The sequence below is a fragment of the Chlorocebus sabaeus genome, chromosome 13, assembly GCF_047675955.1.
Source record: "Chlorocebus sabaeus isolate Y175 chromosome 13, mChlSab1.0.hap1, whole genome shotgun sequence".
In the NCBI taxonomy this organism is placed as follows: Eukaryota; Metazoa; Chordata; class Mammalia; order Primates; family Cercopithecidae; genus Chlorocebus; species Chlorocebus sabaeus.
The window spans coordinates 74,780,900-74,805,387 of record NC_132916.1 but is presented as its reverse complement, the minus strand read 5'-3'; the positions used below and the strand labels follow the sequence as shown (position 1 = coordinate 74,805,387).

At 35.6% G+C, this 24,488-nt stretch overlaps 1 protein-coding gene across 3 annotated transcripts in view; it reads left to right on the top strand.

The window, feature by feature from the left end:
- The window catches only part of SHPRH (SNF2 histone linker PHD RING helicase), an 83,064-nt gene extending 58,869 nt beyond the window's left edge, over positions 1-24,195 (top strand). For all 3 annotated transcript variants that reach the window (XM_008006739.3, XM_008006740.3, XM_008006742.3), the window contains 5 exons: positions 11,765-11,857; positions 12,473-12,559; positions 13,355-13,533; positions 18,658-18,738; positions 20,148-24,195. In XM_008006739.3, the coding sequence (XP_008004930.1) occupies positions 11,765-11,857; positions 12,473-12,559; positions 13,355-13,533; positions 18,658-18,738; positions 20,148-20,244 (537 nt within the window). In that variant the 3' untranslated portion in view covers positions 20,245-24,195. The remainder of the gene's footprint in view (positions 1-11,764; positions 11,858-12,472; positions 12,560-13,354; positions 13,534-18,657; positions 18,739-20,147) is intronic.
- Positions 24,196-24,488: the final 293 nt, after the last annotated feature.

The window sequence follows — 24,488 nt, the reverse complement described above, 5'->3', positions numbered from 1 at the left end:
CCTCTGGCCACAGCATCTTAAGGGCCAGAGATGGCCTTTGTGGCTAAGAAGAAGTGGCTCACCCTTAGGTAAAAGCATGCATCACAGTACAAGGAACTGGCGTAAGAAAGAACTGCTGTGTCAGGTTTTGTGCAGAGAGGTTAAGGAAGTGATTGCTCTAGCTACCAGTAAACAGCACAACCTCTACGAAACTGAGTCATTGAGCCCATCAAATCCAAACACCTGTTCATTTTATGGCAACTTTCCTAGACACCCAGGATAGAGATTGGCACAGTTACATGTGCCGTGCTGTTGGAGCAGGGATATCAGTGTGTAAATACTGTTTATTGTGCTCTCACTTCTCGCTGTCTTTCATGGGTATTGATGAACACGTGAATTAACTGAAGCATCTTTAAAAAAAATTAAGATTATAGAATTTACTAAAGATAATTTCCCTTTGATAAAAAGATGCACATGTAATTACATTTTCTTTTCTTGAACGTAAGACTGAATATTTTATCATTGTGCGGGCAAGTTTTATCCCTCCTCGATGTCCTCACATTGCTTCATGCCATGTTCAGGTTGGCTCTTCGCTGCTTTTTCTGTTACCATTTGTGTCTGCCATATTTGCCTTGTGCTTCCTGTCTCTTCTTTTGACTTCTGTCACATTTCTGCCCTGCTGTCTGTCATGTCCTCCTTGAAACATCTGCTTATTGTATTCTGAGACTTCACCCCTCTCTTGTGACTCTTTGGAACTTCCACATAAAAGGTCATATTGCCTATTTTGGATTTGTATGTAAATAAAGATGGCTGTGTGTAAATAATTAAGGCATTATTTTCAAATTTTAGAACTACTAGTTCCAATTATTTCTAAACTATTTATATTACTGTTGATTATCAAATCCCTGATCTTTAACAAACAATAGTGATAAGTAATTTTTTATTTAATTGAAATATTTATATTTTCTGAAATATGAAATTTTTTTCTGAAATGGTTATTTCACTGTATTTATGTCAAGATTCTCAGACATAGCAAACCATATATCATGCATACTGCTTAGTCATATAGCTGTTTTGTGGATAAAAGATATTTAGAAAACATAAAACTACTATTTATTAGTAGTAGACATTTTTAAGTAGTATTTCTTGGAAATAAGAGATTTTCCAATGTAAGGAATGCTGTTGATTGACCATAGATACAAAATGAATACTAGGATCACAAATGTCCTGTTTGGTGGATACACTTAAGTTGAAGACCATTTCTTCCCTAGCAACAGTGTGACAGTATTCCTAAATGACCTTTGGAACCTACTGGGCATCTCACAAAGTAAACAAAATTCCCCTTGCAAGTTCTGACAACTGCCAGGCATTTTGGATGGTGAAGTGGGCCTCTTGGCAGAACATATGGCCCATGTGTCTTGTTCCCTGTGTCTTATGTTTGGCTAGGTTTCATACAAAGCGTTTTGCCAGTGGAAACCCTGACCCTATAATGAACAAGAGTCTTAGATAATAAGAATTTCTGTCCGGGAGAAAATAGACATAACCACTACGTAGATACAGTGACAGCAATACAGCACCCTCTCCACCCACCACATACTACACAATTGCTTCTCTTGTCAAACTTTTAAGTATCTGACCATCAACTGGCCTGCTTTTTAAAATAAGTATTTTTGTTCATTCTCTACCTCCATAAACTTTGACTCATTAGACCTGGGATGTGGTCCAGAAATCTGCATTTTTAGCAAGCAAATATCTTAATAATAGAGATACCTTATATGGCCTGTTTGTAGGAAAAAAACTCTGTATCTCTACATTCCAACTCACAGAGAAGCCTAGCCATAGTATTGTAGAATTCTACATGTGGAATCCTGTTCTGTTCTTTTTTAATTTGAATTTTTGTTCAATTAATTTGAAGATCTTTTGTGACATCTGTCTCACACTTTTAAAATATAATTAAACATCTGAGTGGAAAAAAACGAATTATGAAATTCTGACTGAGTTTAAAATAGGAATAAAATAATTTGGTAAATATAATCCAGAAGTGATTATATTTAAATATATTTATCTAAATATTCTTATATAAGACAAGATTTGTATAACATGAACATTAACTGGTAAATTTGGAATGCAGTTGTATATTTTTTGTTAAAATATGTTATGACTAAATATAATTGCAAAAAAAAAAATACCATTTCTCTTTCTCTTCACTGGCCAAGTTAATACTTGTAATTCTGAACTGTTAGCCTCATGTTAAAGTTATCCATAGCTTGCAATAAATTGAACACACAGTAGAGACTTCTAAGATATGAACTAAAAGTTATCTTTATGAAATTATCTTTATGAAAACATCATTTGTAGAGTATAAACTCCATTAAAAGGTAGAGGACTTTTCATGAGGTAGGGATGTTGTTTTATTCACTATTTTATATGAGGCATTTGGAACAATACCTGGCATATAATAGACACTCAGTAAGTATTTGAATGCATGGATGGATAACAATTGAATAGTCTGTATACCTAGTAACCCTAAGAGCCTTTGTATCCAAATAAAATTCTTAACTTTTTTTCCATTGCTAACTTACATCTTTGAAATAAGTATGCAAAATGTTTAAAAGAACAGGATAATATTTTTGTGGCCTAGTACACTTGTAAGATTTTCCACAGCCTAGACATAATTTCCATTGAGCTTTATTCAAATATCATGTGAATGCTTGAAGAACCCAGTACTTGCCCTACACATGTGCTTAAAAAGTATTTCCCCTTTGTAGCACCAATCATACAAGCTTCATAACTGCACTCAATTGTATCTGTGGCCACCAGTATGGGTTTTAGCATGGTCAACAGGTGCAGACAGAAATAAAACAATGTTAACTGATCTTACTCAGCTGAACCTACTATGGACAACACACACACATTGAAGGAGTTAGCTCTATTTCAAAAAGAAAAGTCTAGAATAAAAGTAACAGAAGTCAGAAAATACCAAAATAGGAAGTAACTTTTGACTAACAATCCACTCAATATAAAACTTTTTTGGAAGTTTTTCCTATATATTTGTGTGTATTTCTTATGTATGAATACAAATATTAATTAATATATATAAAATCTCTAAAGATACAGCCTGCTTGTTGACATAAAGTAGTCTCCAAACAAGAATGTTCTCTCTTTTGTTTGATTAAAAAAATAAGACTGGGCCGGACGCAGTGGCTCCAGCCTGTAATGCCAGCACTTTGGGAGGCCGAGACGGGCGGATCACGAGGTCAGGAGATCGAGACCATCCTGGCTAACACGGTGAAACCCTGTCTCTACTAAAAAAATACAAAAAACTAGCCGGGTGTGGTGGCGGGCGCCTGTAGTGCCAGCTACTCGGGAGGCTGAGGCAGGAGAATGGCGTGAACCTGGGAGGCGGAGCTTGCCGTGAGCTGAGATCCGGCCACTGCACTCCAGCCTGGGCTACACAGCGAGACTCTGTCTCAAAAAAAAAATAAATAAATAAGACTGAGTGTATTCATCATCTTCATTGCATTGACTTTTCTCTGATGTTCTTGAGGAGTCAGCAGCGACTTTAGCTCTTAATTTTACAAATGGAGCTAAGCATGACCATGGGAATCCACAGGTCCTGCACAGAAAAAGAGGTGGCAGAAAGATGTGGGCAGATGAGGTAAATAGAAAAAATAGAAAATGGCAAAGGAAAAGGAAGAACTAGATTGGTGACAAAGGGGTATATTGAGTAACAAGCTCTTAATTCAGGGTGATGGATTGCCAAGCCCTGTTTCAGATAGTGCTCCAGTATTCACTTTTCTAATAAAGTCATTGAAATGAAATACAAAGGAACAATACCTTCCTAGTCACTGAGCATTATTTTTCTTTTATATGTGTAAATCAAGTGCAAGTGGCCCTTTGCTGCTGCAGCAGAGAACTCTCATATGTGTTCTCATTCCTTTCCTTTCTCCCTTAAGTAAGGAATCTCAGTAGATAGGATATGGACATGAATCGAAATAGAGTAAAGCCAAGCTACAGTGTATCTTTCTACACCAATACTCAGATTTTCACTATTAATGATGCACCCTCTTTTTTCCCCAATAATAAGTCTTCAGTGCATAAGAAGCAGTTCATCCCTCTGAAATTGCATCAGTGAAATAGTTCATCTCATTCTGGAGGGGAGAGGATTAAAATCTAGATCAGATGCTACTTGGTTACTTTATTAGAAGAATTTTTTCAGTCTACTGAACATATGACAAAGAAACAAAACTGAATTTTCTGTCATTTTAACACATTTAACAACTTGTAATTCAAAGGTTAGGTTCTCCACATTTTACAACAGGAGGCTGCAACTATAGAACACCTTATTCCAATGAGACTTAACTCTGATAAAAACAAGTTAGTGGCACCTGTTAGAGCAGATAAGAAGCCACATGACATTTCTGATCTTGAGTTGTGTTACTAAGTGACTTCCAGGCCAAACTTCATTGGAAATATTCTTTATTGGCCTTTGGTGCTATTGGGTCTCTACTGTTTTTTCAGTGTGTTGACTTCCTGCCCCAAATTCTGGAGCTTTTAACTTTGCACTTTATTTTCCAGAAAGTGAAAGACTTCACTTTACTTCACTTCTTTATTTTTAAGCATTTTAGTTCTCCTGGCTGCTGACTTTGTGTCTTGAGTAGAAAACCAGGAGAGATAACAGCCATGAGCTGAGTGGGAACACTTTCTATGTCTCCCATCCCAGTTTTCTAGTTGACCTTAGAGAGAATTAGTGCCTTGGAGAAAAGAATGACAAAGATACAGTCAGTGAGGGTACAGGACAGAAGCTGTGTCCTTACTCCAAAACTGGGCCTTGGTCATTAATGTTTCAGAAACATGAAGGAAAACCAAACATTAAGCACAAAGTTAGGATTGGGGGTGTGTGTGTGCTGAAGAGACTAAGGAGAAAGGATGGGAGTAAGGAAAGGGACAATAATGTCAGAAGAGGACAGAGGTGCTTATAGTTAAGTACAGCTTTATCAACCTAATATATTAAGAGATTATCTAGCAAGTTTGTGGGATTTCTGTTCCCATGTACAGTCTTCCCTAATGCATGACATTCCCTAATGCATAACATAGTATGCATCCCTAATGCATAAGCAAAGCTTAACTTTGCATCTGTTTACTGCTGTAGCTAAATAATGAGTTTGCCTGAGGCTACCAGTTTACCTGTCTTGAGAATGTTCATACTGTGTTAACAGCTTATACAGGAATAGATTAGTATCCACATTTCCTTTTGTTACTTTTTTGCTTTTTTGCAAGCAGCCTTGCCTGTATGTAACCCATTCCCTTTTTCCTGTGTTAATCTTACCTTTTTTTAACAATGTGAATATTTACTTTCTATAGTAGTAACCGCATTGAGTAGTCTTCTCAAAAGCCGGCAGATTTGAACCCAAGTTTATTTACATATTTAAAATAGAAGAAACATGACAAAGAGCAGTAGAATGTGTATAGTGCTCATTAAGACAGTATAAAGCATTCATTTCAATTGCCAAACCAGCAGATAAACCATCCTTTTACGTTTTTCTCCATATTCTGTAACACGCGTTAGAGTGTTATGTATTTGGAGACAAGGGAGTGTGTTTTTTCATCCAGTTTCTCATATAGTTCTTTGTTAACTCCAAGTGAAAAACTGTATATATTTGTGGTAGTATACAACATGATGTTTTAATATATGTAGATATTATGGAAGGATTGAGTCAAACTAACATATCCATCACATACTTAACCAATTTTTGTGATAAGAACATTTAATATCTGCCTTCTTAGCAGTTTTCAAGTACAGTTGGCCTCCCATATTTGCAGATTCTGCATCAGCAGATTCAGTTAACCGCAGATAAAAAATACTCAAGAAAAACCCAGCAACAATAAAAAATCACGATACAACATATTTAAAAAACACAAATTTTTAAAAGACACTATAATTATTTACATAAGAGTTACATTGTATTAAGTATTATAAGTAATACGGAGATGATTTTAAAGTATACAGAAGGATGTGTGCAGGCTATTATGTAAACACTGCCATTTTATGTAAGGCACTAAATCTGCAAGTCTTGATATCCAGTGGGAATCCTAGAACTCCCTATGGATACCAAGGGACAGCTGTATACAATACATTATTATGTACAGTAGATCTTTAGATCTGTTCCATCTGTCTAACTAAAACTTTGTACCGTTTAACCCACTCCCTTCCCCAACAAACTCCAGCCTCTGGTAACCACCGTTCTGCTCTCTGCTTCTGTGAGTTCAGTGTTTTTAGATACCACAGGTAAGTGAGATCATGCAGTATCTATCTTTTCTTTGCCTGGTTTATTTCAGTTAGCATAGTGTCTTTCAGGTACATAGATGTTATCTCACCAGATAGGATTGATTTACTTTCAGGTAAAAACATATTCCATTGTGTATATATACCCTGTTTTAAAATTTATTCATCAGTGGGTGGACACTTACATTGATTCCATGTCTTTGCTACTGATAATGAATAATGCTGAAATTAACTGGAGAATGCAGATATCTCTTCCACATGCTGATTTAATTTCCCCTGCATATATACCCAGAAATAGAATTGCTGGATCATGTGATAGTTCTATTTTTAATGTATTGAGAAACCTCTTTACTGTTTTCCAAAATGGTCCTACTAATTTGTATTCCTACCAGTAGTGTACAGGGGTTTCCTTTTTCTCCACCTTCTCACCAATACTTACCTCTTGTCTTTTTTATAATAGTCATTCTAACAGGAATGAGGTGTGTATCTCGGTGTGGTTTTAATTTGTATTTCCCTGATGATTAGTGTTGTTGAGCACCTTTTCCTATACCTGTTACCTATTTGTATGTCTTCTTTTGAGTAATATCTTTTCAGGTCCTTTGCCGAGTTTTTACTCAGGTTGTTTTCTTGCTCTTGAGTTTTTTTAGTTTCTCATATATTTTGGATAATAACTCCTTATCACATGTGTGGTTTGCAGATATTTTCTCCTTTGCTGTAGATTGCCTTTGTTAATTATTTCCTCTGCTGTGCAGAAGATTGTTACTTTAGTGTAATCCTATTTATCTTTTTGCTTTTCTTGCTTATGTTTTTTGGGTCGTATCCAAAAAGGCTTTACCAAGATCATTGTCAAGTAGTTTGTAGTTTTGGGTCTTATATTTAAGTCTTTAATCCATTTTGAGTGGTTTTTTATATATGGGGTGAGATAAGGGTCCAGTTTTATTCTTCCGCATGTGGATAACTGGTTTTTTCAGCACAATTTATTGAAGAGACTGTGTTTTCCCCATTGTGTGATCTTCTTATGTTTGTTAAAGATTAGTTGACTGTGTACGTGTGGGTTTATTTCTGGGCTCTCTCTCCTGTTCCATTGGTCTGTATGTCTGTTTTTATTTCAGTAGCATACTGTTTTTATTACTGTAGTTTTGTAATGTGTTTTAGAATCAGGGAGTGTGATATCTCTAGCTTTTTGCTCAAGATTGCTTTTGTTTTCCAAGGTCTTTCATGATTCCATATGAATTATAGAATTGTTTTTTTCTATTTATCTTTGTCTGTTTTATGTTGACATAGTAGAATATTTGAGACTGGTTAATTTATAAAGAAAAGGAGTTATGGCCAGATATGGTGACTCATGCCTATAATCTCAGTGCCTTGGGAGGCCAAGGCAGGAGGATCACTCAAGGCCAGGAGTTCAAGACCAGCCTGGGCAACATAATAAGACTCTATCTCTACGGAAAAAAAAAAAAAAATTAAATTAGCCAGGCATAGTGGTGCACACCTGTAGTCCCAGCTACTTGGGAGACTGAGGTCGGAGGATCACTTGAGCGCAGGAGTTCAGGGTTGCAGTGAGCTGTAATTACACCACTGCACTCCAACCAGGGTGACAGGACAAGACCCTGTCTCAAAAAGAAAAAAAAAGAAAAGAGAAAGTGTACTCGGGAAGTTGAAGGAGATTGCCCTTCTGGTGAGGGCTTCCTTGTTACATGATAGCATGGCTTAAGTCACAGGGGTAGCAGACGGGTACAAAGAGAGAGCAACAAACGGGAGGAGGAAACTTACATTATAACAGCCTGCCCTCACAGGAGCTAATTCTTCTTGCACAAGAAAGAATTTACTCACTACCAAGAGAATGGCACCAAGTCATTCATGAAGGATCCACCCCCATGACTCAAAACACCCGCCACTAGGCCCGACCTCCCAACACCTCCATGCTGGGTATCAAATTTCAGCGTGAATATCGCTGAGGACAAACTCAAATCATAGCACTATTTCCATGAAAAATGTCATTGGAATTTTCATAGGGATTGCATTGAATCTATAGATTGTGTTAATATTTATGTAACAATATTAATTATTTCAGTTCACGAACATATGTCTTTCCATTTATTTGTGTTCTCTTTAATTTTTTTATTAATGTTTCATAGTTTTCAGTGTACAAATCTCTCACCTTGATTAAATTTACTCCTAAGCGGTTTTTTTTTTATGGTATTATAAATGGGAATTTTTTCTGGATGTCCTTTTTGGATCATTCATTGTTAGTTATAGAAATGCTACTGATTTTTGAGTTTCTTTTGTATCCTGAAACTTTACTAAATTTATTTATTTTAACAGGTTTTTGGTGGAATCTTTAGGAATTTGTGAAGATCATGTCATCTGCAAACAGTTTAACCTCCTCCTTTGAAATTTGAATGCCTTTTATTTCTTTTCCTTGCCTAATTACTCTAGCTAAGACTTCCAATACTATGTTGATTAGCAGTGGCAAGAGTGGGCATTTGTGTTTTGCTGATCTTAGAGGAAAAGCTTTCAGCTTTTCACCGCTGAGTATGTTGCTAGCTGGTAGGCTTGTCGTTTATGGCCTTTATTGTTTTGAGGTACGTTCCTTCTATACCTAAGTTGTTGGTAGTTTATTAAAGTATGTTGAATTTTATCAGATATTTTTTCTGCAAATACTGAGATGATCATTTTTTTCCTTTATTCTGTGGTGTATCACATTTATTGGTTTGCGTATGTTAAACCATCCTTGCATGCCGGAGATGAATCCCTGTTGATCATGGTGAGTGATCCCTTCTAATGTGTTGTGGGATTTGGCTTCCTAGTATTTTGTTGAGGATTTTTGCATGTTTTCATCAGAGATACTGGTCTGTAATTTTCTTATAGTATTCTCATCTGACTTTGATATCAGAGTACTTCTGGTCTTGTAAAATGAATTAAGAATATTCTCTCTTCAGTTTTTTAGAAAAGTTCAAGAAAGATTGGTACTAGTTCTTCTTTAAATGATTGTTCAACTTTACCAGTGAAACCACTAGTTCCTATGCTTTTCTTTGATGGGAGACTTTTTATTACCAACTCAATCTCCTTACTACATACTGTTCTGTTCAGATTTTCTATTTCTTTGTGATTCAGTCTTGGTAGATTGTATGTTTCTGGGAATTTATCCATTTCTTGTAGATTTCCTGGTTTGTTGGCATATAGTTGTTCATAAGTCTCTTACGATTTTCTGTATTTCTGTGGTATCAGTTTTAATGTCTCTTCTTTCATTTATAATTTTTTTAATTTCACTCTTATTTTTTCTTAGTGTGCCTGAAGGGTTGTTCATTGTGTTTATGTTTTCAAATAACCAACTAAGAATTTCATTAGTCTTTTCTGTATTTTTTTTTTTCCGTTCTCTATTTCATGTATTTCTGCTCTGATTTTTATTATATCCTTCCTTCTGCTGACTTTCGGCTTACTTTGCTCTTCTTTTTCCAGTTCCTTGTGGTGCAACATTAGGTTATTTGGAACATTTCTCTTTTTTTATGTAGTTGTTTATTTCTGTAAGCTTCATTATTAGAACTGCTTTTGTTGAATTCCCATACCTTTTATTATGTTGTATTTCCATTTTCATTTGTCTCAAGGTATTTTTAATTTTTCCTTTTAATTGCTTCATTGATCCATTGAATGACTGTTCAAGAGCATGTTATTTAATTTCTACATTTTTGTTATTTTTCCAAAATTCCTCCTATTGTGGATTTCTAGTTTCATTCCATTGTCAGAGAAGATACTTGATGTAATTTCAGTCTGAATTTGTTTTCAAGACTTGTTTTGTAGCCTAACATTTTCTGCTAGGAGAGTAGGAAGTAACTAGACTGGGATGAAATGGTTCAGAACTGTAGCATTTGGAAGGGATCATTGAGCGCTACCACTGAACTGGCCAGTCGTTGATAAAAGTGAATGCTCTGTTCTTTTCCTCCATAGAGTTAGCACTACAGTGCTAGGAATGTTGGTTACAAAAAAATTATTCTACTTTTTTTTTTGAACTTTTAGTAAGAAACATTAATTGGTGGAAGGATTCATAGTTATCCTGGTATTTCACTTGAAATATTTTTGAAAGTAAGCACTTGCAGGGAACATGGATGTTTTTGTCTAAATTCTGAAATGATCACCTTTACACTAATTTCCTATTTTCTCTTCGCTCTTACTTGAGATAATTATTAGACTGAAATAGGTTCTTTGTAGTACATTTCTAATCTTGTAAGTATACTTGAAAGTGCGTATCCAGAGAAAATAAGTAGAATCATGATTTTAGCATGAGGATTTTAAAACTTTTTCCATTATTCTATCTTGCTGACTTAAAATTAGTATAGCTTTCTTTCTTGTTTTGTTTGTATTTTTACCTTTGAATGTTTCTTCATTCAAAGGTAAAAATGTGTTGAGAGGATTGAGGGAGTGTGTTGAGAGGATTGAGGGAGAGGGTTATGCTGCTGTGGAAATATTTTTCTTTCTTTTTGGTTAAATCTGCCCTCCCTTGTGGTATAATCTAGGTCATTATAGTGCTCATATTTAATATCTCAGAAAGATAGTAAGTTCTTGAGTGTTTACTCCTTACCAGATGTTAGGCTAAATACTTTGTATACATTTGCTCATTTAATCATCACAGCCACCTTTGGAAAGAGATATAATTATCATTCAGCCCTGTTTGACAGATGAGGAAACAAAGGGTTAGAAACTGTAACTAGTGAGTTGCAGAACTATGAGTTCAACTTAAATTTCTCTCATTCAAAATCTCATAACCTTAATTTCTCTGTCATACCATCTCTGAGAGTACTCCAGAAGGAAAACTTTCTCACTGAGGGCTGCAGAAATACTTGCACTATTTTCCTCACTTTCTTATTTCTCCATTTTAAAAATCATTTTTTCACTTTCATCCTCATCTGATAGAAATGGTTATGGAAGATGCAAAAAAAAAAAAAAAAAAAAAACAGTGTCTAGCTTTGTATGAATCTGTCCCATTCTAAGAGACCATCATTTGTACCTCTGTCATTGTTTTTGCTAATACCCTTGCAAGAAAACGTTCTCTGTTGGTTGGATCCTTCACTGCTTAAGTTGGGAGTTTTGATTCATTGTATTCTTAACATTTCTAATGACATAATATCTGAAGAAAGGAAGAATAAATGAAGAGTGTTTTAAAATATCATTTCTGCTAATCTAATGTAACAAAATTTTGTAACTATAAAACCTGACTACTTAACTAAAAGATCTTATCTTCAGGGTCATAGCACTGAATGACTTTCTGGCATTCTTTTACATTCAAATGTCTGGGTGTAAATTTAGTGACTTCTACTTTTCGAAGCTAAAGAAAATTTCCAGCAAACACAAAATGGAAAAGAGTAAACACATATGCACCTGATAATTTGTTTTGATGCCTTTGTAGCTTTGATAATAAAAAGTATTTTATATTGCTTTTCCTTTCTATTCTTAACTAGATTTTATTTAGTAGTAATGTGTATTTTTTGTGTGTATTCAAAGGGCAGCCATTCTACAAAAGTGGAAGCTGTGGTCAGAACTCTGATGAAAATACAGCTTAGAGATCCAGGGGCCAAAGCACTCGTTTTCTCAACGGTATAATCAACATTTTCATCCTCAATATTAACTCGAACTGATTTTCCCTCGCTAATCAGTTTGCAGCTGAGAACTAATTTTTAATGTTTACTCTTTGATTTTTTTCCCAAATCCATAAGATAGAATTATTTTTAGAGAAATGTGATGATGCTTCACAAGGCAATTTGTATAGCTACATTTCATGATTTTTTATTCGTTTCATTTAAGGATTTTCTTAGTTTAATATTTTTAAAATTGGAATTTCTAACCTCGAAAGTCTCATTTCACAAGAATTTGGGTTAAAAAAAGAAAATCTACTGAATAAAGTGTTGAGTAAAACCCCTAGTTTTCATTTTAGAAAACTAAGTAACTATATTCCAGTGTGCACTCCATTATGTATTTTCTACTGTTTGTTTCTCTTAATTCCATTTTCAAAACTAGCATTTGATGCAAAAAAAAAAATACTGTTTCAGATAGAGCTAAATAATATTGATGGTACTACATTTGAGAGTTTTGGTTTTGGTTTTATTTGCTTAACTCCAGTATAAAAGTCATTTTGATTTAATTACTTTTCAGATACCCTTAGATAAATGTTACATATAAATATTGGTTTTCTAATTGTTTTATGTGTTCTAGTGGCAAGATGTATTAGATATTATTTCAAAAGCTCTCACTGACAACAACATGGAATTTGCACAAATCAGTCGGGTTAAGACATTTCAGGTATGTTAAGATTTTACTCCTGGTTTTTGTAGTAGATACAGTTGCAAATTGAAACTGCTGTTAACTAGCTTAGTTACATTTATTGTCTTGTGTCACATAAGCCACATAAACAGCATCTGAGTTCTTGATTAATTATAAAGTGAACATTTAGAAGCAGAGAAACTCTAGGTATTTTCAGTCTATGTAATTATACCTATATATAACAAGACCATTGGCTTTTTAAAGATCTCCCAACTTGAGGTTCTTTTTTTTTTTTTTTTTTTTTTTTAGTACAGGAAAAGATTGCCTATGATATACCTGTTGAATAGACAGGGGCCTCGCATCGCAAGGATTAAGTTCTAAAGTCGCTGTCAGGCAGAACTGCATGTGGTCACAATTATCCTTACATCATGCTCAGCATAGTGACAGACGTATGACCTCAGGCACACACAGAGACCAAATGAAAATTTAACAGATTCATGTCTCTTATCTCACATTCACTCTAGCACATTCTTTCTCTTTCTCTCTTTTTCCTCTAACCTCGTATAGTTTAATTTGCATGCATCACATGCATCTGTCTTGTGATTCCTCTAGATATTATGAAGAACAAGAGAGCTTATATGATACATTTCTTCATAACTAAAATCAAGCGACAAGTTTACATTTTCTAAAGTTGGTTATTTTGCATTTAAGTTTCTTAGCTGTTACGTTTCACAATAGTAATAGATAGCATTAGACATCTTTAAAGTGAGCTATTACATACTGCTCTTATTTTAACTGATCCAGCTAAAATTAAAATGTACCTTTCTTTTTTAGGAGAACCTTTCAGCATTTAAACGTGATCCCCAAATCAATATTTTGCTGCTGCCCCTGCACACAGGTTCTAATGGATTAACTATCATTGAAGCAACTCATGTTCTCTTGGTGGAGCCCATATTGAACCCTGCCCATGAGCTTCAGGCCATAGGGAGGGTGCACCGAATTGGACAGACAAAGTAAGGACTAAAATTAGAATCAGTCACATTTGCTTCAGTTTTCTGAGAAACCAAATCAGTCTTTAGACTCTTCATTTATGTTCATCATAGCCTACTTGTTTTTAATTACTTCCTTAGATACATTTTTAATTATTTAATTATTTTGTAACTTATTTATTATAACTTTTTAATTATTTAATTAAAAGGCATGAGAATTCCAACCCTCCCTTCTCTCCAAGAAGCAAACCCCTAAATTGTCCCAAATTTTTCTCTTCCCTCCCACAAAAACCTTATCACTTTATCCAAAAAAACTTGTTAGAAATACTTAAGACAGCTACAAAGTTGAAGGCATCCATCATGCCTTTGAGGAGAATGGAGTTTTGTCTAAAGTAGTCCCGTGTTTAAAAGAAGACATACTTTGTACATGACTGAAAATAAATGGCTCCTTTTAAAATTCTTAACCTTAAGAAAAGACACCTCGTAGGTCAGCTCCAAGAGATGATTAGATTCAGTTTAAGGCCCAAAGCAAACCTAATAGTGAATATTATTATATGGCATGTATTAGTTTTATTCATATATCAGAATAGACAGTTATCTTTGATAAGGCCTGCTAAATGTGTTATCTTCTGGATGTTTAAAAAAGAAGTATCTTTTTTATTTAGAAATGTTAAATATCTTCGATGTTTAAAAAAGAAAAAAAAAACACACACATCCATAATAAGCACTTATTAAATCAATATTTATTGAGTACCTACTGTATGTCAGGCATTATTCTAAATACTGAAGATTCAAATTGAGTGATATATAATTTGTTTCCCCAAGTAGGTCACTGTGTAGTACAGGAAGCACGATTTAAAGTGTTGGGTAGAATGTGCAGAAGTATAATAATAAAAGGACTGTGTTAACAAAAGAAGGTAATGATCACTCGAGCCCTACAGAGTCAGGAAAGGCTTTATGATGTTGAGTCTTGAAGGAATAATTATTTCAAAGTTGGCTGGAAAAGGGTAGTCACACAGCCAAAGAGAGTTAGATATGCAAAAATACAGTGGTGGGAAATGACATGACATTTCTAGGGACTATAAGGAGTTTGGAATTGTTGCAGTATAAAGTATGAGAAAGGGATCATTGGCAGGAAATGAAGTCTTCTGTGTCATACTCAGAAATGTAGACTGCCCTGTAAGTAGTAGCGGGAGAGAAAATAAAGGATTTACTTGTAAACAGGGAAGAGACATGTTTATTAAACCCCTTAACAAATAGGGCAAAGTAACTGTAATAAATGCAGGCTTCTTCTAACTTACCACCAGTGTCATTTAAAATGCAGTCACGTCTTTACTTGTTTTTTTGTTGGTTTTCTTCTATGTTTTTAAATATTGATATTTTGTCCTACCAATGTTCTTCTAAAGCATAGGCTGGACTGGTCTCATATTTAAAACCACAAGTCCAAATGGCCATTCAGCATTACCCAACAATCTTACTATGCCTCCCAAGTGAATCTGTTTTTTTCTACCTTCTGAGGAGTCTGTCTGAAGTCTGTCTTCTTTCTCACCATTGCAATCTTGCCTCGTACAGGGGAAACATATACAATCAGATTAGAAGTACCTCATCTTTCCATCATCAACTTGAACAGTCTGCCTGTATCAGTACTCAATGCTTTTTGGTAGATTTTTATTGAGTATCTTCTGTGTGCCAGGTACTGTTATGGGAACATGAGATGTCCTCATGGAACGCAATTCTAGCTGTAACGGGGTTGGTAGACAGAAAGATGGTAAACAATTAACATAAGTACAATCTAGACTATGTTCGGAGCTGGAAAAGTAGAGCAGGGTGAGGAAGTAAGAGTGCAGTGTTTGGGCAGGAAGGCATGCAAGGCCTTATTGAGAAAGTCTGAGCAAGGACTTGAAAGAAATGGGAAAATGGAAAAGTTAGTCATGCAGCTGTCTTGCAAAAGAATGTTCAAGTAAACAGTGCATTCGGTGCAAAGGCCCTAAGTCAGAAGTGTGGTATGTTAGAAGAATAGCAAGGAGCCACAGTTGCTAAAGGGGAGAGAAGCAGGAGTTGAAGTGAGCGCACTTAGTGGGGAGAGGGATTATATTGGGCCCAGGAAGCCACTGTGAGGACAGTGCTTTTGCCCTGTGTGAAATCGGGAGCCATTGGAAGGCTTTGAGCAGAGGCCTGGCATATCTTAAGTTTTAAAAGAATCATTCTGAGTGCTATGATGGGGTGGGAGTGAAGGGGAACAAGGGAGAGTAGAAACAGGGAGAGTCTTGGAGGCTATTGCAGTCGTCCTGGTGAGAGATGAAGGTGACCTGACCATGGCGGCAGCAGTGCACATGGTGACGAGTGGTCAGGTTCTGGATATATTTTGAAGATAGAACTGATAGTACTTTTGGACAGACTAGACATGGGGTGTGAGAGGGTCAAGGATAACACCATGGGTTTTGGCTTGGATAACTAGAAGGATGAAGTAACCTTCAGCTGAGCTGGAGAAGTCTACAGGGTAGAACAGATTTGGTAAGAGAAGAACTGACATCCAAATGGAGATTTCTTTTCTGTAACTAGATGTACAAGTCCATTAAGTCACGAGACTGAATGAGATTACCTAGGGGTGAGTTTAGATAGAGATAGAATTTAGATAGATGGACTGAACTCCAGGGCACCAAATTTCAACTATTCTAGGAGAGGAGAAGAAACCAGCAAAGGTAACAAAGATCAAGCAGTGAGTTAGAAGAAAACCAGAAGACGGGTGTCCTAGGAACCAAGTAAAAAATGTACCTCAAAGAAGAGGATATGGTCACCTGTTGCAAGTGCTGTGAAAAATGTCAAGGAAGATAAGGATTGAGAATTGATCATTAGATTTAGCAACATGGAGATCAAAATCAGGTTAAGTGGTAGAGGTGACAGTCTGACTTTAGTTTTGGAGAAAATGGGATTTTGTGTATTTCTTATTTAGCAAATACTTGTATAACAAAGAGAGGTTAGGTAACTTGCCCATGGTCAGACAACTAGTAGAAGCGGTGGCAGATTTCAGGCACAGCCATTCTGCCTTCACAGTACAAGCTTTAACCACAGTGCACTGCTGCTTCTGTGTGGCTGGTACAGCTAGTATTTTGAGGAGTTTTGCTGCAGAGAAAAGGAAGAGAATGAGATCAAGGGAAGTATTTGTTTTTCCTTTCAAATGGGAGAATTAGTAAGAGAATGATTCATTAGAGACAACAAAAACTAGTGAAGGAGGAGAACAGGGAGAATGCTTGACAGTGTCCTTAAGTAGCCAAGAGGATACGGGATGGAACACTGAAGTGGAGGGAGGGGTTGGTAGGCAGGAGCATGGATATGTCATCCAGTAATAAGCAGGAAAGTACTTCATATGCCTTCCCTTTTATTACAGCAGAAGTGTCCCTTTTCTTTCAAAAGCCACTCATTCATTTGTCCTGGACTCCATTCCTTCTCGTATTTTCAAGGACAGGTATACATTTCCCTTGTACAGGTTGAGTATCCCTTAACTGAAATGCTTTAAGTGTTTTGCCTTTAGAATTTTTTCAGATTTTAGAATATTTGCATATACATAGTGAGATATCTTAGGAATGAAACCCCAGTCTAAACATGAAATTTATTTATGTTTCATATACAACTTCTACACATAGCCTGAAGGTGATTTTATATAATATTTTAAATAATTTTGTGCACGAAAGCAAGTTTTTACTGTGCTTTCACTGTGACTCATCACATGAAGTCAGGTGTTGAATTCTCCATGTCACGTTGGCACTCAAAAAGTTTTGGATTTTAGAGAATTTTGGATTTTGGGTTTTTGGATTAGGGATACTCAACCTGTCATATATTACTCCATAAATATGTCTTAATATTATCCATCTTTAAAAAAACACTCCGATACATCCTACCTCCATCTCTACTTTTTTATCCCCCATTCTCTGTCAAACTGGTTTATTTTTCTCTCCACCATATCACTGAAGTGAGGCTTATAACATTTTTAGTGACCTACTTCTTGCCAGTGGTCTGAGGGTTCTTTCTCTACACCCCTTCGATGAATTTTTCCAGTCTTAGGGCTTTAGGTAGCTTTTACGGGTTGACGACTCTCAGGTATATATTCCCCAGCCCAGACATGCCCATATAACTCCTGTCCCAGGTGCATATATCCCGTTCTAGCTCTGCACACATATCTCTGGACTCACCTTGGATACCTGTCTAATAGTTATCTAATAGGTTTCACATGGACAAAACAAAACTGTGTTGCATCTGCACTCTCACTCCCACCCTGAGCTTTCCCCATCTTATAATGTGGCACTGTCATCTGTTCCTGCCCAGATCAGAAATCTAGGACTCTTCTATATTTTTGTTTTCACATCTCACATCCCAGTCATCTTTTAAGTTTTGTCAGCTCTGCCTCCAAAAGATATTCCAAATCTACTTGACTGCTGTCTTCTCCACTGACACAACCATAGTGCATTCACCCTTACTTACCCAGATGACTACAGTACTTAACTGACTTCTCTGGTGCTCTTCTTGCTGAACAAGAAGTACATCCTCCACACAGTCGCCAAAGGGATTTCTAAAGTACAGTCAGGTATACATCAAATCATGCATACAAACCCACCAAGGGCTTCCCATTATAACCACAATACAATTCAAATCCTTGGTCACATCCTGGAAGGCCCTGTGTGACCTGGCCCCTGCACACTTCTCCACCCTTATTTTCACCTCTCTCCCTTGCTTACAGGATGCTTCTGCAAACATGCTAGCCTTCTTTTGGCCTCTTGAACATGTTAGACTTGTTCCAGGCGTGTTCCCTTCCCGGGGAATGTGCTTCTTCCGTTTGGATGTTATTCCTACTCCTCGTTTGCCTACTGGCCTCATTCCCATCCCTGTTGTTTCAGTTTGCATGTCAGCCTCCTCTCAGCATTATATTTACCTGAAACTGTCTTACTCCTTTATATGTTTATCGTCTGTCTCTCGTTAGAATGCCAGTTCAGGAGATTAAATAGTTCATTTTATTTGCTGCTGAACCCCTCCCAGCACCTGCCACAAGTGGGCACCAACTGACTGATGAATATAGCATGTAAAATGTGAAGTCAGTTTGTACTGATTCGTTTTACTGTGTTTTTAAGCTTAAAATTCTTCTGTACCTTTTAGACCTACTATTGTACACAGATTCTTAATTAAAGCAACAATAGAAGAAAGAATGCAGGCAATGCTGAAAACTGCTGAGAGGAGGTAGGTAATAATTTATGACAAGTAGAAGGGGGAAGGTTTTCCTGTTAAAAGTTTGTATCTTTGGAACTTCTTCACTTAGATGACAACAAAAAATACAACACAAATACTTCTTAAAAGCAAGGTCTGACGTTTTGCCTTTTCACTGTTTCCCAGTCAGTGCTCCAGACTTTGTATATTTGAATTAATGTATTAATCATAACATAAATATAAACTATACTACATTTCTTTGCCACATTGGATCACTTTCTAAACAAAATATATCTTTATGCCTGACGTAAGCCTTAGTCTCATATGTGTAAACTAAACTCTTATTGCTACTTTCTACATCACACTTGTTAGTCACGTGCAGGTATAAATATCTGAACTTTAAAATTTGATTGTAAAATTTAAAATTTGGGAGTCTGAGGCAGGTGGATAACCTGAGGTCGTGAGTTCGAAACCAGCCTGGCTGACATGGCGAAACCCCGTCTCTACTAAAAACACAAAAATTAGCCAGGCGTGGTGGCACACGCCATAGTCTGAGCTACTTGGGAGGCTGAGGCAGGAGAATCGCTTGAACCCAGGAGTTGGAGGTTGCAGTGAGCCAAGATCATGCCACTGCACTCCAGCCTGGGCACCAGAGCAAGACTGTGTCCCAGGGAAAAAAAAAAAAAAAAAACTTAATTGGTTAAGGTTAATTGTGGTGTCAATCCAAAGACAAAACAAAAGCAGAGAGACCAAACCAGTCTTAATTTTAAAAGCTTGACTCTGGAATCATAGAATTTTCTAATATTTATGGTATAATTTATTTAAATCTTTTTGAAAACATAAATCTTTCTACGTCTTTAGGAGGTAGGTAGGTTTGGAAGGTACCCAAGGAAGAGATGATTGCCTTAGAAGGGATTGTCACATAGCAAAGAAGCAATTTGAAACCACAAATTTTCTTCCATTGATGATTTCTGGGAAGGAAAGAGGCTTCCACAGGAGCCTTTTTACCTAAAACATGAAGGCTTTTTAAAGGTCTTGTTTCCTTGTGTATCAGACTTCAGTGATTTTTATTTAGGTTGTTTTAATAAAATAACAGTTATGAGTTGTTTGAAATTATCTTGAAACAATTTAACTTTAGGTGGTAAGAAGGTAATTTGTAAGGTGAGAGCCTTAGTAGCAGTTGTCAAGGGTTTTATTCTTTGTTCTGTTAAGTGCACAGAGAAAAAAACATTTTGACAAACCCTAAACGTAATATATAGAAGTCTTCACTAGTTTTGACAAGGTATAACAATGATCTTATCACTTGCTTTCCTCTGGGAGTTTCTTATAGCCCAGTTACAAAAACTTAAGAAAACATATGTGTCTAGTTCGTATTACTACAAATACAATCGCTGATGGCTTGAGGTTTCTTTCTGACTGTGCTCATTTGGAAAACCTTGCAGTCACACGAACTCATCAGTGAAGCATTCAGAGGCTTCTGTCTTGACCTTGGCTGACCTGGCAGACCTGTTTACCAAAGAAACTGAAGAGCTTGAATGAACTACACTTGATTCATTCCATGGACTTTAGTGTATTAATAAACTTTCATAGCTGTAGAGCAAAGTTACAAGTTTTAAAAACCCAGTAGATAACAGTTACCACTGTTCCTAGTTGAATGAATTTGTTTCTTGTTCTGGTTATACAGTGGCCTAGTACTTACTGAGTCCTTTTCAATATACTGTTTAAAAAAGATCTATAAAGATTTTTAATTTTACACTCCTAATAAAATATTTATTTTTTGTCCCAAATAATATCTATATCTGACGATACAAGGGAATTAAGAGAGGTAATGTGTACTTTTCTTATGATAAGATCAGTCATAAAAAGAGTTGGAATAAGAAAGTAAACTAGTCTAGTTTTATATGACCTGATATATTCAACCAACATAGATCTCAGTTTTTGGAAGGGCCTTCAGTATCTTTAGCACATGATTCACCAGTATCTTGTTAGTAATATTTTAAGTAGATGGTGAATTACATTAACTCATTTTTTAAGTAGGCTTATACCATAACTTTACAACTAGTAATTTTGCAACTCCTTAGAATAAGTTAGTGTCAGACAGTTATTTCTTTCTTCTGCATCTTGCTACTGAAAACAAAAACAATGAAAATACTCATATTTCTGTTATGTGTAAAGTGGTGTTAGTGTAGACAGTTAACTCCAAGTAGATTTTTTTAATGTATTAATGACTACCTTAAAATTATCTGCTTTCCCTACTCTTAATTTTTCTTATTTTTAAAGTTTTTATATGTTGTAAGATTGATGTATCTGTAAATATTGCAGTTTTTATGATTTTGTTTTATTATAACATGGAAATATGGCAGAGTTTTGTTTCAATCATTATTATACTGATGTCTTGGATTCTTTTCCTCTCCCATGTTCTTGTGTAACTAGAACTTTTTAGCCAGTGATATCTGAATTCGTGGTAGAGTTGTTATTTCACTCCAGTTGTTCCTCCCTTAAGCACGAGTCTTTGACCTTTCGAACAAGAGAATGCCATGTTCACATAAGCGAATCGTTGCAAGTGGTAATAACCAAGTGTTCTTCTTCTGTGAGGAATTAATGGACTTTGAAATTGCTGAATAAGGAGTAGCTTGTTATATCCTAGCCATTTGATGTAATACAAATGTTCTTGTTTGGCTTCCTTTTCTTTGAGCCTTCAGAGTTTTAAAGGACCCTCTTTGACCCTCAGGACTTACTAGCTCCTAGTTAGCTGCCTGGAAAACTAATAGAACCATCCCCTGGATCCCATTTGTCTGAGAGGCTTTGGTGCTCAGTTAAGGTGCATTTTCTTACTCTAGGTTTATAGAGTGATGTAATTCAACTGAAGAAAACACACACATGCTTTTGGTGCTTATTCTTCAGTTAAAAGGAAGTATGCATTGATTCTTTTATATGAAATTAAATCAAACTTATTTTTATAGCTCTTTACATATTAAAAAGAGCTTTCCTGTACATTTACGTGTTTAATTTGCCCAACAATCTTGTGAAGTTGATATAATTAATATCATTCCTGTTTTAAAGGTAGAGAACTGAAGTTCAGATACATTGAAACTTTCTTAGGACATGTAGCAAGTAAACAGTGGAGCCCAGGTACCCTGACTCCATATCTTACATTCTTTTACTAATAACATGTCATGCTGAGATTCAGAAGGCCCATGCTTATAATTTAAAAATGAGACTACTTCAGTATTTCTTTGTGTTTATTTTCTACTATTCCTTTCTGAGCTATGTTTTAGAGAAAACAATTTGATATGCTTCAATTTTGTAAAAACAAATTACATATCTATATAAAAATTATCTGTATTAGACAAAAACTGTTTTTATTTATTTCTGTAAGATATCAATTAAATAAATATTTTAGTGGAAATGAAAATTGTGGAATTCTTTGATTTCTGAGCCTCAGAACATATGGGTTTTTTTTATTTTTTCTTTCAATAAAAGATATCAAAATGGCTAATACTACAGAATCCCATATTTTATATACATTTGTTACATCTTAAAAACAATTATGACAGTTTCCAATTGTTCAAAACAAATACAAATCTGTTCCTCACATTTTCTTGGCTGCAAAGGATTTTTTTAAGTTTTCTTCCTCTATTATTTTATAGCCTCTGAAATATTACTATGTTTATAAGTAGTTGCTCTTAAATGGGTGCTATGCTAATGAAACAGTGAGAAAAAATGAGATAGCCGCAATTCTTAGAATAGCCCCAGTCATTACACTTAAATGTGTTTGGACCTGGAGAATCATTTTCTGTTACATGATTCCAGACGAGTTTACTAGAACTGAAAAGATATGTACAACGTAAAGTGCATATACCTTACTTCACAGCCGTTTTGCTTCAAACCCAGATAACTTTACTGTGTTTATTGCAGCATCAGTGTTTCTCTTTGTATGTGACCTAAGCTGAATAAGCCATGCATTCAGTTTTAGGAATTGTTATCTTTCATATCACATGAACAACAAACTAAAAATCTTAACATGATAATTCAACATGCAACTACTAATACTTTACAAATAATGATCAGACCAACTATTTATCTAAATATTTAGGAACTGAATTTAACAGTGCAAGATTAATCACCAACACAAGCTCTCCTTTCAGGTGGACAAAGTAAGAAATCATGTCTTTTTAATCTCCTGCTCTCATTTAATAGCTCTTCCAGTGTGCTTAAGTTATTTGTGTTTATTAAACGACAAGATAACCTTTCAGAAATGCAGAGATCACCCATGCTGAATAACCTCAGGCTTACTTAATTCAAATAAAAGGTGTCTTTCAATCTTTCTGGAATTTAGGTAAACAAAATCCCACAATGTGCCATTTCATAATTTTTAAATGGCATACAAATGCAAAAATGGAATGTAAAAAAAAAGAAGAATTTAAACCAATTAAATGAATTAAAAACCAATGCAAAAACAAAAAGAAGGCATTACAACAGAATACTACAAGCAATGCATTTTAAGCCTGTCTACTCTGATAAAGGACATCTAGTCAGTAAGACTTCTTCAAAGTGAGATCAGTTAACTGTTTATAAAATTTTCTGTTTACAAGAATCCCTGTGTACCTCTGTTACATTGTGAAGCCGACATGAATGCTTATCACATGTAAGGGTTGAATATGAATCATTTGCAAGCCTTCCCTTAGAGGAAGGCTATGTAAGTAATTGATAACCCCAAAGGGAGTTCGAGCCCTGTGTTCGGTATGTGGTGTTGCCTCTGAGTTACAAAACAGATAGTATCACATCCAGAAAATAGCACGAGTACTTGGCAGAGGCCAGAGTTGCCATCTCCAGCCTTCCCCTGCCTTCAGACAGCCTTTCAGGGGCATGTATAGCTCGTCTTTGAAGAGTGAAGGTCCCCACACCATCCTTGTATCTTCTTCATTGAATGTCAGTGACTCAATACTGATTTTTGGGGACTGACTTTGTTATCTTGAAACCAAATTTTTATTGCAGCTTATGCTTCTTTTCCTGCAAAATAGAAATAAACAGTTCTGATCACTAACCCTTCCAGTGTTCTAAGGAGCAAACATTTGTGCTCAAATTTCCTTAGAAATCATTTCTGTACATTTTATTATTTATTTAGGTTATACTTACTGAAATTACCTGTGGTCATTTTCTGCCAAGACTATTTAACATTTACCGCATCATGTCCCTAATTCTTTACCCAGATCCGTAAGGCACCTCATGCATGCCTCTTCTGTTCTGTTGGCTTCCCATAATCAAACAACTTCTATCTCCAGTTATTTTTCCAGAGCCTTTGTAAAAATTTCCATTGACTGAGAGCATCATTGCCTGTTGATAACGTTGAGTGTATTTTTCGTTTGTTCCAGAATCATGTCTTCTTTGGTAAATGCAAATCTGTGTTTTAAACAGGAATGCATTTTAGTTTCTGATCTTTATCAGAATGTTTATAAGTGATTCTGCTATTAAACTGTGAAAGCATCAGTGTGGAATGTTGTATTTACCTAAAACTTCCCCAGTGCTTTTCACTTCTCAAGTCCACAATTATAATCATGTTAATGTTTATGTTCTGCAACTGACCGTTTTCTACCCTGCACTCAGATTTGCCTTCCCAGGTTTTCTACCAGCATGATAGGGTGCAAGTAAAACTTTACACCTCTGTAAGAGGCACTTCTGTCTTTTTAATAAGTTGTTAATGATGACTCAAGCAGTCATCTCATTTACGCAGTGATTTATTTTTAAGGGATTACTCTTTACGCATACAGCAGAAGATTTAG